This window comes from Culex quinquefasciatus, chromosome 2, assembly GCF_015732765.1.
Source record: "Culex quinquefasciatus strain JHB chromosome 2, VPISU_Cqui_1.0_pri_paternal, whole genome shotgun sequence".
In the NCBI taxonomy this organism is placed as follows: Eukaryota; Metazoa; Arthropoda; class Insecta; order Diptera; family Culicidae; genus Culex; species Culex quinquefasciatus.
Window position 1 is genome coordinate 104,290,113 of NC_051862.1, and position 15,670 is coordinate 104,305,782.

The 15,670-nt window shown below is 39.2% G+C and overlaps 1 protein-coding gene across 4 annotated transcripts in view; it reads left to right on the top strand.

Moving 5' to 3' along the window:
• The window catches only part of LOC119766543 (ubiquitin-like modifier-activating enzyme ATG7), a 331,454-nt gene that overhangs the window by 235,796 nt on the left and 79,988 nt on the right, over nt 1-15,670 (top strand). For all 4 annotated transcript variants that reach the window (XM_038251290.1, XM_038251288.1, XM_038251291.1 and 1 more), the window contains one exon: nt 13,575-13,736. In XM_038251290.1, the coding sequence (XP_038107218.1) occupies nt 13,575-13,736 (162 nt within the window). The remainder of the gene's footprint in view (nt 1-13,574; nt 13,737-15,670) is intronic.

Genomic DNA, 15,670 nt, shown 5'->3' on the forward strand with positions numbered 1-15,670 from the left:
CTGTTTCGAAAGTCATGTTCGAAACAATGTAGTGTGCAATATTGCATCAAAGTAGATGGAAAATTAAACCTTCTTAGATCGACCGATTGAGCTATCACCGTCAACAGAAGCCTACTACCTCAAGGTCGACACTAGCAAGTTTCGAGAGTTCCTGCTGCACAACCCAACCCACACCAACGAACTGCTCGCGGTAGAAGACAACTATAATTCCTTGCTGTCACAACTACGTTCAGGACTCGATGCTGCTACTAGCCGTGTGAGAGTAAGGAACAACAAACGCTCACACTCGAAACCGTGGTTCGACCTGGAGATGAAGCAGTGTATTCGGACCAAAAATTATTGGTATGCGAAACACAGGCAGAACGTCCACAACGAAGTCATCCGAAACACATACACGCACTGGGCCAACAGGGTGACCACTTTGAAACGATCAAAGGCGAAGCAGCACTACGGTAGCAGTTTCGCACGGCAGCAAAACAATGTGACTGGTACATGGGATGTGATCAAAGATGTGTTGGGCAAAAACAAGCACACAAGGAAACCTTTATCCAGCCAGCAACGTAGTCCGGATAGCAAGCGTCGCTATATTGGTGAAGCAAACAAGTACTTTGCCACAGCTGGTAGGAACCTGGCTGAACGCATCCCGTACTCCGCCTTGCGACCACTCAATGCACAAACAAACCACCAATTCACCATCACACCTGTGACCCGGGCGGTGGTCCTGCGGACAATCACTGACATGACTGCAACGAAGTCAGCTGGCTACGACGGTTGTCAACCCGGAGTCCTTAAGGCTTGTTCAGACATACTAGTCGATAGTATTGTCAACGTCGTGAACTCCTCAATCCGACAGTTCCAAGTCCCAAGCGCTTTTGAAAATCTCCAAGGTGGTCGCTATTCCCAAGAAACTCACTGCTAAAACCTTCAACGACTATCGTCCGATCGATATCCCGAGTGTGACTGACAAAGTTCTACAAAAGGTAGTAAACAAACAGCTGATCCACTATCTAGAAGAACACACACTGCTGTCGCCGCACCAATACGGCTTTAGATCATGATCCAACACTCAAACTGCCAAACCCCCGGTGGTTGGTCACTTTTTCGTTTGACACTTTTTTAGTTTGTAACCCGTTGGTTGGTCAAAGTCAAACTAAAAAGTGACGAACTGTCACTTTTTACACGACGCTCACGCACACTATCAAAACAAACGTTTGTAGTGTGTGTGAACTCCGTGTAAAAGGGGTGTCAAACTAAAAAGTGACCCCGTTCGTTTGACAACAGTTGGTGTCAAACCACCGGGGTTTGAGTGTAGTTGTGGAAATCCAAACCCACTGCGACCGTAAAGAGAAGGTATCAGCTGTTTTTCTGGACTTGAGCAAAGCCTTCGACACCTGCGATAAGAGGATTTTACTACGTCGTCTTAGTGAGCTCGGAGTAATTGGGGAATCTCTCCAATGGTTCGCCAGTTTTCTGGATCGCCGGCAGCAGTACTTGAGTGATGATGGTGTTGACAGCGAGCTACAAGTCGTCGATTACGGTGTCGTTCAAGGAAGCATCATCGGCCCCACCCTGTTCAACTGCTACGTAAACAACTTGAAGGACCTGCAGCTCAATGGAACCCTCTTCATGTACGCCGATGATATTGTGTTGGTGTACGCTGCCACTACTACCGAAGAACTCCAAGGACCTAGTTCAGTTGCACTGCTGGATGAATGAACATAAATTAACGGTAAATATCCAAAAAACCAAATACATGTTGTTCAATGAATCAAGCAGGATACGGTGGACGCTAAGCTACGGCGATGAAAGCATTGAACGGGTCGACTACTTCAAGTACCTGGGTGTCTGGCTGGACAGTGACCTGAAATGGGAGTACCAGATCGGGAAGCTGAACAGCAAGTTATCGCAGGTTGCCGGGATCTTCAAGAAGATCTCGCCCGTGGTTCCAGACCAAACAAAGAAGATGCTGTACTTCTCACTGTTCCACAGCCACATGGTCTACGGGATTGCAGTTTGGGGAGCAGTTGGCAGCTCAACGGTCAGTCAACTACAAACTACACAGAACAAGGCGATCAAGAACCTATTTGGCTACCGTCGTCGTACAGCTACTGCATTCATCCACACACGCAACCACCCAAGTAACCACAAGCACTAAATTGAAGTATTAATTCGGTACTAAATCAGCACTCGAATGTTTTGAAGTAGTAAATAAGCTTTGCGAATGCCTCATAGTACCAAAACTTTGCAGCATTACAACTGGCATTAAATCACCATTTACGACCTTGAAAATGTGCTTCAAAGCATTTGATGTTTATCAACAAAGTAACCCATCGATACGGGAAACATTTCAGCCAGACACGCTCTTATTGACTTTGATCCTCCTCCCGTCATACCGTTCTAATAAGCGAGCGGGCTAAGGCGCAGTTCCCCCAGTGTGCATAAGTTTTAATTTTGCGTGAACTGGGTTCAATTCCCGCCGATTGAAGTGTTTTTTTTTGTTTTTTTTTTGTGGAAAACTGCAGCCTGTAATTAAGTCAAATTTTTCAAAACATATGTCCAAAGGAAATTATCAAAAGTTCTCTGGTAAATTGAATGACTTTTCTTACAAGCAATAAGCTGCTTTCCGGAAGTCTGATACACATTGTGAAATTTTGCCAATCGTGGACCAAGCACTCCTCAGAAAAACAGTTTACGTTAGCCGTTAGCCATTACTTGTCCCTATTAACCCCAAGCCTTCCGTAATTGATTGTACTGTACTTGACTGGATGGCCGCAATTTGCTGAGTGATTCGTCAATAATTTTCGTCCAACGCAATGACAACGGGTTTTTCTCATGAACCAGAAACTCGAAACAGCAGAAAGAAAGTCTTCCTTAATGTTTGATGCATCAACCACATCGATTAAAACTTTCAAAACAAACACTCATTTCAGAATACATCAGTTGGCTGGCGCGCATCCTGGAGATCGACGAGAAAAATGCAAGAATAACATCAAAGTGTCACACTCACACATGACACGCAACAGGAGAAAAAAAACAAAGGAGGCCCACCACCAAGTGTGTGGAGCAGTTTTTCCCCCAGCCATGACGTCGATAAAGCAGTTTTTTTTGTTCGAGCTTTCGGTGAGGCATTAAATCGGCATCACTGTGCGCCACTTGAAATATTTCTCAAGGGAAAAGTGCTGATTTAATGTTTTGAAGCATTATTTGCTGGTATTAAATGTCAATATAATGCTGATTTAATGCCGCTATTTAGTGCCTCGCGGTTACTTGGGCAGCTCCTCACCGTCGGTAGCACGTACTCGGCGGTCGTATGTAACCACATACACAAGGTCCTGCACGGCGGCATCCATACCAACACTGTGCTGGGCCGAGGTGTGGACAGACACGGGCACTTCACCAGAGGAAGGGGAAATCTTACTGCTAGCCGGATCAACACAACGACTTTTGGGCAGAACTCAGCACTCTACAAGGCAACAATGCTGTACAACGCTCTTCCCGAGGACATCAAAGGACTTCCAACTTCTCAATTCAAAAAAGAACTAAAAAACAAACTATTTGAAGAACAATTTTAGACTGTTGTGAAAAGTTTCTTCTCTTAAATTTCTATAGTTTTTTGTCTCTCTGTTAATTGTTAGTTTTTATTTGCGCTTATTTAATGCTTGTAAACAAAATGTAAAGCAAAACAAACTAGTCAGTCACTAAGAGCCGTTGGCTCATTGGCAAATAAACGATAAAAAAAAATAATAAGTGCAGTGCTTCTGGGGACGCGCAGTCTTGTTTTTTCGCGATAATTTTCGTCTCTTTTGTGTCGCTGTTTGTGTGCATGAAGTGATTGGTCATTATAATTGAATAATGGCCTCATTAGTGCAGTGCTTCTGGGGACGCGCAGTCCTGTTTTTCGCGATAATTTTCGTCTCTTTTGTGTCGCTGTTTGTGTGCATGGAGTGATTGGTCATTATAATTGAATAATGGCATCATTAGTGCAGTGCTTCTGGGGACGCGCAGTCCTGTTTTTTTGCGATAATTTTCGTCTCTTTTGTGACGCTGTTTGTGTGCATGGGGTGATTGGTCATTATAATTGAATAATGGCATCATTAGTGCAGTGCTTCTGGGGACGCGCAGTCCTGTTTTTCGCGATAATTTTCGTCTCTTTTGTGTCGCTGTTTGTGTGCATGGGGTGATTGGTCATTATAATTGAATAATGGCATCATTAGTGCAATGCTTCTGGGGACGCGCAGTCCGTTGTGCTGTAATCGTGAAAATCAGGAGTGAGTCGCGCTGTAGTTATAAAACAAGATCGATCTTGAAAATTATCCATATTAATCGGTGAGTTATTGTGTGCTTCAAGCCCTTTCTTCATCATCGCTGATTGGATGGCAAGTTGACGATTGAGTTCGTTAGGTTTATAGCGTAACAAAATTATTTTGATTCATCAAGAACGTCGTGTGGTGCGCGAGTCTTTTTTATTTCATTTATTTGTCACCGTCTTCGGCATTATGCCGCACAGACTGTATATACTTATAAACTAAACGTATAAACAGATATAAAACATTAAAAACATAAAGGTACATCACAACACATTTCTAATTTTAGTTTTAAATAGTTCTTTTGTCATGTCGAAATTAAAAAAGAACTTAAAACAGAACTGCGTAATGCGGTGCCCAGACTTGCACAGCATACTCGAGAATACTTCGTACCAGAGAGATGTACAGCGTTTTAAGTGCCCGAATCGTCTTGCGAACCTTCGTGGTGAACGGACACTAGAGCTGCGGTATTTTTTTACTACCTAAGCTCAGAGTAATTTCAAACAAAATTCACAGTCTTTTTAAAGACTACCTGAGTTATTTTCCCAAATTCTAAACAGTCTTTTCAAGACTAACCCCACCTGAAATTTTGTTGTATTTTACAAACGAAGCCATCTTTTTAAGAGAACTTTGCTTGCAAAATGCGTCAAAACAAAGGTAAACGCAAATCTTCTGAAGATTTGGTCGTTACGTCGGTGAAGCGTTGGAACGCTAAATCGGCTAACGGAAACAGAAAAGAAAACAGCCTCATCCGAGGTCTGATTCTGATTCTGAAAGTGAGGTCAATCCTCCAATTCCATTGGCAAACAGTTTCGGTGTTTTATCCGAAACTGTTGACAAGGATCCTTCTCCTCGTACTGAGCCTTCTGCCGTCGAGAAACGAGTAAAGGCTCCGCCAATTGTAGTGACTTCCGTCTCCGATTTGGCCAGCTTTCGAACGCAACTGAAGAATTGCAAGGAAACTTGCAATTTGAAGGTTTCGTTCCAGCTTGGTCGAAGAGGAGAATGTCGCTTGTTGACGGAATCTTTACAAGATCACCAAACTTTTGTTGGTTATTTGAAAACCACAAACACAATTTCTACACGTATGAGACCAAGAATGCTCGTCCATTCAAGGCGGTCCTGAAAGGTCTCTCCAACGACTTGTCGGTGGATGAGATCAAAAACGAACTTAAGGTGTTGCTTGGCTTTGCCCCATCCCAAGTAATACCAATGAAGAAAAAATCAAACGGGAATATTTCTCGCTTTGGTTTGACTTCACAATTTTATCTGATTCATTTCAACAGAAATGAAATCAACAATTTGAAACTTTTGGACAAAGTTCAGTTTTTGTTCCATGTACGGGTAAAGTGGGAGCATTTTAAGAAACATGGCGGTAATGGCCAGAATTTGACCCAGTGCCGGCGTTGCCAGGCATTCGGTCACGGTACTGATCATTGCTCCATGGTTCCAAAATGCATGGTTTGCGGGGATTCTTCTCACGACAAGGACAATTGTCCCGTGAAAGAAGTCACCCAATTTAAATGTGCAAATTGTGGTGGAAATCACAAATCAAACTTCTGGGATTGCCCCATCAGAAAAAAGGTTTTGGATTCTCGTGCTAAGCATCAGCCGAAATCCAAACCGAAATTTTCGCAAAGTCAGGTTGTACCTGCATCTTTAAATCAAACGTTCGTGCTGTCTCACTCGAACAATGCTAGAAATACCCCTACCGTGGAAAAGTTAGGTAACAGCAATGGTATTTCTTATGCCAACGTCGTTTCGGGTTCGGGTTCATCCACGAATTTTAAATCCTCTACCAATCTTCCTGAAATTGGGCAGGTACCTCAAATTTCATTTGAAAATTTTTCTGCTTGCAACGCTTTGGGATCTTCTGATCTCGGCGATGTTACGTTTAAAAAAATGACTTTTTTGCAAAACTCACTGTTTGGTTTGATTCAAACAATGAGTAATGCTACATCCATGATGGAAGCTATCCAGATTGGATTAAAATTTGCGAATGATGTTGTTCTTACCCTGAAGTTTAATCATGGATCTAAGTAATTCCATCAATATTATGAAAAAAATCGAAAGAAAATGAATTTTTCAACTTTTTACGAGTTCATAACGTGCATGTTGCTGTTATAACCGAAACATTTTTAAAAACTGGCACTTATTTGAAAAGTGATCCAGATTATAAAGTTATAACCAATAACAGAATGAATCGAAATGGCGGTGGAGTTGCAATAGTTATCCACCGTAGTATGACTTATAGTACGTTACGTGACTTTAAGTTAAAAGTTATTGAAAGTTTGGGCATTGAACTTGAAACTTCTTTTGGGAAAATTATGATTGCAGCTGCATATTTGCCATTCCAATGCACTGGGGAAAATAAAAATTATTTCAAAGGGGATTTGAATAAACTTACTCGGCATAGATCTCGATTTTTGATCATCGGTGATTTTAATGCCAAACACCAATCTTGGAATAATTCAAAAGTAAATTCCAATGGTAAAATTCTATTCAGAGATTGCACTTCTGGTCTTTATTCGGTTTTATATCCGAATGGGCCAACTTGCTTTTCTTCTGTTAGAAATCCATCAACAATTGATTTGGTTTTGACAAATCAAAGTCAGTATTGTGGTCCTTTAGTGACTCATGCTGATTTTGATTCTGATCATCTTCCAGTAACTTTTTCACTTTCTCATGAAGCAGTTACCAGACCCAATAGTTCTGTGTTTAATTACCACAAAGCTAATTGGGACAGGTATCAGCATCATATTGAGAACAATTTAAATCATGATTTTGTTTTAGAAACCAAAGCTGATATTGATTCAGCCTTGGAATCTTTAACTAATGCAATTTTGGATGCTAGGAATATTGCTATTCCTAAAGTCCAAGTCAAATTTGATTCTCCCATTATTGATGACGATCTTCAGCTTCTGATTCGTCTGAAAATGTTCGTCGAAGACAGTATCAACGTTCTCGTGATCCTGCACTGAAGCGAATTCAAAAGATTTGCAAAAGGTTATTGACCACAGATTCACTCTCCTGCGAAATGAAAAGTTCGCAAGAGATGTCGAACAAATTAAACCTTATTCCAAACCTTTTGGAAACTTTCAAAGGTTCTTAAGAAACCTCAAAACCAATCCCTTCTTTAAAAGATGGTGATAATATTCTATTAACTAATGGGGAGAAAGCTCAAAACTTGCTCAGCAGTTTGAGAGTGCCCATAATTTCAACTTAAATGTTTTGAGTCCTATTGAAGATCAAATTTCAATAGAATTTCAGAATATTGTTGAACAAGAATTTTCATCAGATGATGTTTTGAATACGGATCTGAATGAAATAAAATCTATTATCAAAAAATTTAAAAATATGAAAGCCCCTGGTGAGGATGGCATTTTTTACATTTTAATTAAAAAATTACCAGAAGCAACTTTAAGTAGCTTGGTCAAAATTTGCAACAAATGTTTTGATTTGGCATATTTTCCCAGTAGTTGGAAAAATGCCAAAGTAGTTCCGATTTTGAAACCGGACAAAATCCTGCTGAAGCTTCAAGCTATCGGCCCATTAGTTTGCTTTCATCTATTAGTAAATTATTCGAAAGAATAATTCTTAGTAGAATGATGACGCACATTAATGAAAATTCAATTTTCGCTGATGAGCAGTTTGGATTTCGCCTTGGGCATTCAACTACTCATCAGTTGTTGAGAGTTTCAAATTTAATTCGAAGCAACAAATCTGAGGGCTATTCTACTGGCGCTGCTCTTCTAGACATAGAAAAAGCATTTGACAGTGTTTGGCATAAAGGTTTGATTGCGAAATTGAAAAGGTTTAATTTTCCGATTTATATCGTGAAAATTATTCAAAATTATTTGACGGATCGTACTCTGCAGGTATGTTATCAGAACAGCAAATCTGATCAACTACCTGTACGTGCCGGCGTCCCTCAAGGAAGCATTTTGGGTCCAATTTTATACAATATTTTTACTTCTGACTTGCCTGATTTGCCCCAGGATGTCAGAAATCACTTTTGCTGATGATACAAGCATCTCCGCCAAAGGTAGAAGCCTTCGTGTCATCACAAGAAGATTACAAAAGCTTGGATATTTTCAATTCTTATTTGAAAGAATGGAAAATTACTCCAAATGCTGCAAAACTCAACTTATTATTTTCCCTCACAAACCAAGGGCTGATTTTCTTAAACCAAAAGTCATCACATTATAAAGATGAATGAGGTAAATTTAAAGTGGGAGGATCAAGTGAAATATCTTGGACTTGCTTTTGACAAAAACCTTACTTACAAGGATCACATTGAAAGTATCCAGGTTAAATGTAACAAATATATTAAATGTTTGTATCCACTTATAAACAGGAATTCTAGACTTTGTCTCAAGAATAAACTGTTAATTTATAAACAAATTTTCAGACCTGCCATGCTTTATGCTGTGCCGATCTGGACAAGCTGTTGCTTAACCAGGAAGAAAAAACTTCAGAGGATTCAGAACAAAATTCTGAAAATGATTCTGAAACTTCCTCCCTGGTTCAGCACCAGTGAACTTCATCAATTAGCCGAAGTTGACACTTTGGATGTTATGTCCAATAAGATAATTGATGCATTTCGACAAAAATCATTGCAGTCTTCAGCTGCATTGATCCGCTCTTTATATAGTTTATAAGTTAGTTTTAAGGTATCCCTTTTCCCTTTGTACATGTAGGACCTCCTACATTTGAAATCACTGAATAGCGAAAGCTACAATATTTCATGAATAAATGAAAGTTGCTAGTATTTAAAATTGAGGTGAAAAGTCATCAATTGTGATTGGACACTCAATAATATTTTAACTGAATGAATGTACATGGAAAAGAAAAACTGAATAAATATAAATTAAAAAAAAAAAAAAAAAGAAAAAAAAAAGTGCCCGAATGTTCTCGAAGTCCACCGTGTTACGTCGAAGGAATCCCAGCGTTGCAAAGGCCTTAGCGGAAGTGACAGCGACATGCTTGTCGAAGGTGAGCTTGTGGTCCATCATTACGCCGAGGTCTTTGATGCAGTCGACACGAGTTAACAAGTGTGAATTCATCTCATATCGGTAGTGAATCGTGTCCTGTTTCTTAGAGAAGCTGATGACGTTGCATTTCTCTTCATTCTTCTTCATCCCGTTCCTAACACACCATTCGTTTTTTTGTGTTGAAAAGACCTTCCCATAGCTCCGTAGCTCGGAGGGCTCGACATCGGTTGTTTGTATGTTAAGCCCTCTCCATAGCATCGTAGCTCGAGAGGCAACGAAAATCAATATCTTATCTAGCTAACAGAAAGAAGATCGGAAGGCACTTGATGGTTGAGTTCGTCGCGTCTATTCCGTAACATATTTATGAACTAAATGATTATATAATTAAAAATCAGACTACGCTATCATTGTAGCATTTTAACACCTCATTTTATAAATACATTTTATTTGGTTTTATCTTTCCACAGCCGGATGTCTAAGATTAAACCATTTCATTGAAAATTTAACCACAGTTATACGAGAAATGTCTCATCCGCAGCATCCGATTGTTTGCCTTGAGAATAAAATATAATACCTTTCAACAAACACTATGATTTTGGGTCGCATCATCATCTTCTATGATGAATCCTACCCTACTAACAAGTTTTCAGGTTCCTGGCGCTCGTGGGGTGTAAGCACAGAGTAAATCAGCTGCCGTAGTAGCAACCTGCGCTAACTAACATCCCCGTCCCTTAAAATCGAGATCTACAAACTGACATGGCGGGCGCCGTTGGCGGCCAATGACTGTAACCTATTCGCAACTGAACTTTTTTTGGCAATCATGGTGTTTTATCTTTTCAGCGCATTCATACATGTTGATAAGGGAAAAACCACTTGATAGTCGAAGCCTATGATCAGAAGTGCTGAAAGGATATTACGGTTCTGTTCAGCAACGGAGAATGACAACCATGGGTGGTCTCTCATGCTCATGCTCAATTCCTGATTCCAAATTTCAAAGGTACCGACCGGGATTTGATCCCTGAACCTTCTGCTTGTGAGGCAGGTTGGAAATACTAATTATAAGAAGTTTATGTAAAATCTGAACACAGATTCGTTAGGTGGATAATTCTCTACCAACTCACACGAAATCGGGAAAAGTTGCCCCGACCCCTCTTCGATGTGCGTGAAACTTTGTCCTAAGGGGTAACTTTTGTCCCTGATCACGAATCCGAGGTCCGTGACGGAGGGGCGGTACGACCCCTTCCATTTTTGAACATGCGAAAAAAGAGGTGTTTATTGACCAGAACCTCCAGAAGTTACATCCACGAGCCGTGGAAGATGAGTGGGTGCTATCTTTCCTCGCTTCGCAACTTCTCAAAGGCCCCTATCATGCTGATCAATACCGGCGCCGGCCACGACCAGTGGTAGAGTCACGGGGAAGTGGATGGGAATGTTAGTCCGATACTTGAGTGATAGAGACCGCCCAATCGACTGCTTCTCCGACAAAGTATCACATGAGTTTTGAGGGGTTAGTAGATGGGTATGAGGTCAGGATTCACGAGTGGCAGTGATGTGACCATGAGCATTTTGTTTATCGGTTGAAAAATTTAAATCTTAGGCAGCCGGCTGCGGAAAGATAAATTATTGATTAGTTAGAAAGTTTTTTAAATCGAGCGCGTGCCAACCGAGCAGTAGTGCTATGGGCTGGACTTATCAGTATATATTTACTAATTGTACAATTTAAATAACTCGTTCAAATTTCAAAATTAGTAAATAAAAAAACGCTTTACTCTTCATAAATTCGATAGTTTGATGAGTTAATACTAGAACAGCCAGTTGGAATAAATTATTACGATCCACGATTATCAACAAAAAGAAAACAGGACACTACGTAACCGATTCTAATGAAATTAAAACAATAACTTAAACGAACTAAACCGGCGGCGTGCCTTCCAATCAACGATGATAAAAGAAGGACTTATGAAAAAAATATCAAATGAAAGGCTCGGAAAACACGTTGCAGAGTAACCGCGAGGTCTCGCTACTCACAATCGAATAAAAAAAAATATGCAAAAACGCGCGCTAATGGTCTATCCTATATGTCAGCGCAAAAAAAAAAAGCAAACCAAAAAAAGAACTTTTCAATCGCGCGATTCTTTTTCAACTGATTCTGGTTTCGCTCCACTTTGTGTACCTCTGCGGCGCACACACACACACACCGATGAAACCTCTCGAACATTCGGAACTTTTCCTCTTTCCGCAGTCGTTCCAATTCCCCCAAAAACGCGCTCGAAACAAAGCAAACCAAAAAAAGAACTTTTCAATCGCGCGATTCTTTTTCAACTGACGGCGATTCTTTTTTGCTCCACTTTGTGTGCCTCTGCGGCGCACACACACACCGATGAAATCTCTCGAACATTCGGAACTCTTCCTCTTTCCGCAGTCGTTCCAATTCCCCCCAAAAACGCGCCCGAAACAAAGCAAACCAAAAAAAGAACTTTTCAATCGCGCGATTCTTTTTCAACTGACGACGATTCTTTTTTCGCTCTACTTTGTGGGCCTTTGCGGCGCACACACACACACCGATGAAACCTCTCGAACATTCGGAACTCTTTCAAAAAAAAAAGCTGATGAAAAGATGATTTCTATAAAAAGTTATATAACACATACTATTACAAAAATAAAAAAAGCTGCAAAAAAAGTTTGTACATCTTTCGAAAAATTAACATAAATAAAGTTATTTGTTGACAAATCACCATGAATCCAGTCTCCCAACTCCAAATAAGCATCCTTGACTGATTAAAAAAATAATTTGGATTGAATATAAAGTTTACTAACTACTTAGTATAAAAGTTTATAACTCTGGAAATTCTTTATAAAACTTATCTAAACTTAATTTTGCAAACTTTTAATTTAACCAAATGTCAATATATTACCATAGAATTGCTAAATAAACATTTTGGAGTGGGTATAACACTGTTTGCGGGTCTTTGTATTGCTAGAATAGATTTTTCGTTGGAATTTCGTACCAACCCGGAATTACGTCGTCGGAATCCGCCGGCATCCGAACCGGTCCACGATTCATAAGTCAACCTATGTGGCATCGGAAAGGGAATAAAGTTTCCGATCTTTTGATACCTAAACATCTTGGTTTTCTATAAAACCCACGTTTTTAAATACCTAGGTAAAAACGTTGTTATGGTTTCGTTTGAGAAACCTGCCAAAAATGTATGGAATTTCGTAATTTTTGTTCTCGTGGATCAAACTTACTTTTTGCTCAGGTATTAAAAAACGCGGGTTTTATAGAAAACCTAGATGTTTAGGTATCAAAAGATCGGAAACTTTATTCCCTTTCCGATGCCACATAGGTTGACTTATGAATCGTGGACCGGTTCGGATGCCGGCGGATTCCGACGACGTAATTCCGGGTTGGTCAAAAGATCGGAAACTATCAAAAGTTCGAAAATTTTATGCCCTTTCCGATGCCACATAGGTTGACTTGTGAATCGTGGACCGGTTCGGATGGCGGCGGATTTCCCGACGACGTAATTCCGGATTGGTGCGAAATTCCAACGATAAATCTATTCTATCGATACAAAGACCCCCAAAACGGTGTTATATCCACTCCAAAATGTTTATTTAGCAATTCTATGGTAATATATTGACATTTGGTTAAATTAAAAGTTTGCAAAAACAAGTTCAGATAAGTTTTATATAAAATTTCCAGAGTTATATAAACTTTTATACTAAGTAGTTAGTAAACTTTATATTTAATCCAAATTATTTTTTTAATCAGTCAAGGATGCCTATTTGGAGTTGGGATACTGGATTCATGGTGATTTGTCAACAAATAACTTTATTTGTGTAAATTTTTCGAAAGGTGTACAAACTTTTTTTGCACCTTTTTTTATTTTTGTAATAGTATGTGTTATATAACTTTTTATAGAAATCATCTTTTCATGAGCATTTTGTAACAAAATGTTCGGCATGAATTTCTGAACAAAACGTAGACCTAGGTTTCTGTCAAACTTTAAATTGTTTACATGTTTCATCACAAAATGTGCATAGTGCCCAAGGGGTGTAAATACTTTTTTTACATATACTGTACATCGATGGTACATCACTTTTCTCTGATAGAGAAGTTGATTTGGTTACGTTTTAAAAAAAAAAAAAACAGCTGTCTTTCAACTAGGGCAAGGCTATTCAGGGAGCGTTCTTTTATTACGTAACGCAAAAAATCGGATTTTTAGACCCCGTCCGTCGTTGTGTGTCTAAATATTTTTTTTTTCATTTTCAGATGGTAATAACTGTTGCTTTGGGATTCGACACATTCCTCGTTATACGGCATGGTTCAAAATCAGAAAATCGTGTTAAACCAAACTTAATCAAGGGATTCAAAGAAATTCCTGGAACTTACCTAGGATGCTATTTCTGCAACGATATAGTTGCTCCAGGAAATGTAAGTTAATTATTTACGCAGAAAAAAATATTGTAAAAACCAAATGAATTCTCGGTGAAATCAATTATATTTATCTTTGTTTATATTTATAGTTACCTTAAATACAGTAATTATATATGGGTCATTCCATCTCAACTGTGCACGAAAAAGTGCAAATTTTAAAATTACCCTCTCCTTGACCAAACCTCCTAGTTTCAAACGGCGATAGCTCAGGAACCACAAATCTTAGAAGTTCGGTCTTAGACTCAATTTTGAAGGAAATTGGACGTAGAATCCATTTCCGTGATCAAAATGATGATTAATTTATTTTTTCTACCAATATTGCGCAATTGAAAACTTTAAACGGCCGTGTAAAAAAAAACACCCCAACTTATTTTTCTTTATTTGATCTCACCATTGTGTTCCCCGGCAAATTTTACATAAGAATCACCTATCGACACACCCAAAGGAAAAATATATCTCAAAATCTGCAACATTGGATTTGCTGCAGAAAATGTCACATTTTATAACATTTTTTTGCAGCAAGCCCGTAGATCATTTTTGCCCGCGTGTAAACATGTCAGCGATCTGCAGTTCTCACCAACACATATAATGCTGGCCCATCCCCGAGCAACACTCCAAAGAGAAGCATATGTTGGTGCTCTTTCACTCACTTTTCATCAAGTGTCCATGGCGCGATGGTAGCCTGTCGGATCAATAACCAAGAAGTTGGTGGTTCAATCCTCGTTCTGCTAAGTGTTTTTTATTGTGAAATACAATCAAAAAGCCGTCGGTAATGTCGATAATTGTCGGTAACGGGCAAAAATGTCATACCCCTATATCGCAAAAAATGCATGAGGACAGATTTCATGCAGATTCTGATATACTTTAATTCCGCCATGCATCACAATTATGCGACTGCCAGTTAGGTGCAGAAATTAATATGTTTCGTTTCAGAGATATCGAATTTTAAAGTTTCGTGTTTTCAAGATTACCTACATCAGCTTCATTCGCCGCATCTGCTAGAAGCACACAGGCGGGCTGATCAAAAACTGCTACCTGGTAATTTATTGAAATAATATATTTCATCATAAATAATCATTATCAAATTGGGCAAAAAATAACTGTATAACACTGTAGGAAACTGGAGTTTAATCGCGAATGTTTATCTGCTCAAAAAAATGAATGAAGTGAATTTCTGTGTTAACCCACAGGACAGAGCAATAACGACACACAGTAAAGGGCAGAATTGGATTCCGACGGAGCGAGAGGAAAATGCAATTAATCTTGTTAGTAACCTGAACAATAAGTGCACGATTAGGCCGTCCCAAAAAAATGAAAAGTTGTCAAATCTTCGGTGCTCACCCCTAGAATGATAGATTAGGATGTCAGGAACAATGTTTTCATACAACAAAAAATTCCAAAAAATGGTTTACAACTCGCGCGCGGAGCATGAATGAAAAAAGGGCAATTTTCGAGTTTTTTTTTTTTCAGAAATGCGCGTAACAATCATACTAAAGTCATTCAAATTTAGTCGCCTTGGGCTTCAAGTTATAGTTTAATGTCCCCTGAACAAATTCCTGTACAGACATAGTCCATAAAAGCTTGTGTTTGGGCATGGCAGGGCGTTTTAGGGAGAAAAATTAGTATTTTTAGCCTAAAATTTCAAAAATCACTCCCCAAAACAAGCCAAAAAAATTTGCAGTCAAAACTAATGCATTCACCTTATAGGAAATTTTACGGAGATCATTTTGCTTTTATTTATATTCAATTTATGTCCACGCAAAGGCGAGATATTTGCATTTTAGTGAACAAAAAGTGACGAATTTTCAAAATTCTTGGGTATTTAAGCGTTTTTAGCATAAAACATTGGCTACTATGATTACAAACGAGAAGGTATATATTTTGGATATATTCATTTGTTTCGCTCAAAAACGATATTTGTTGATAACATT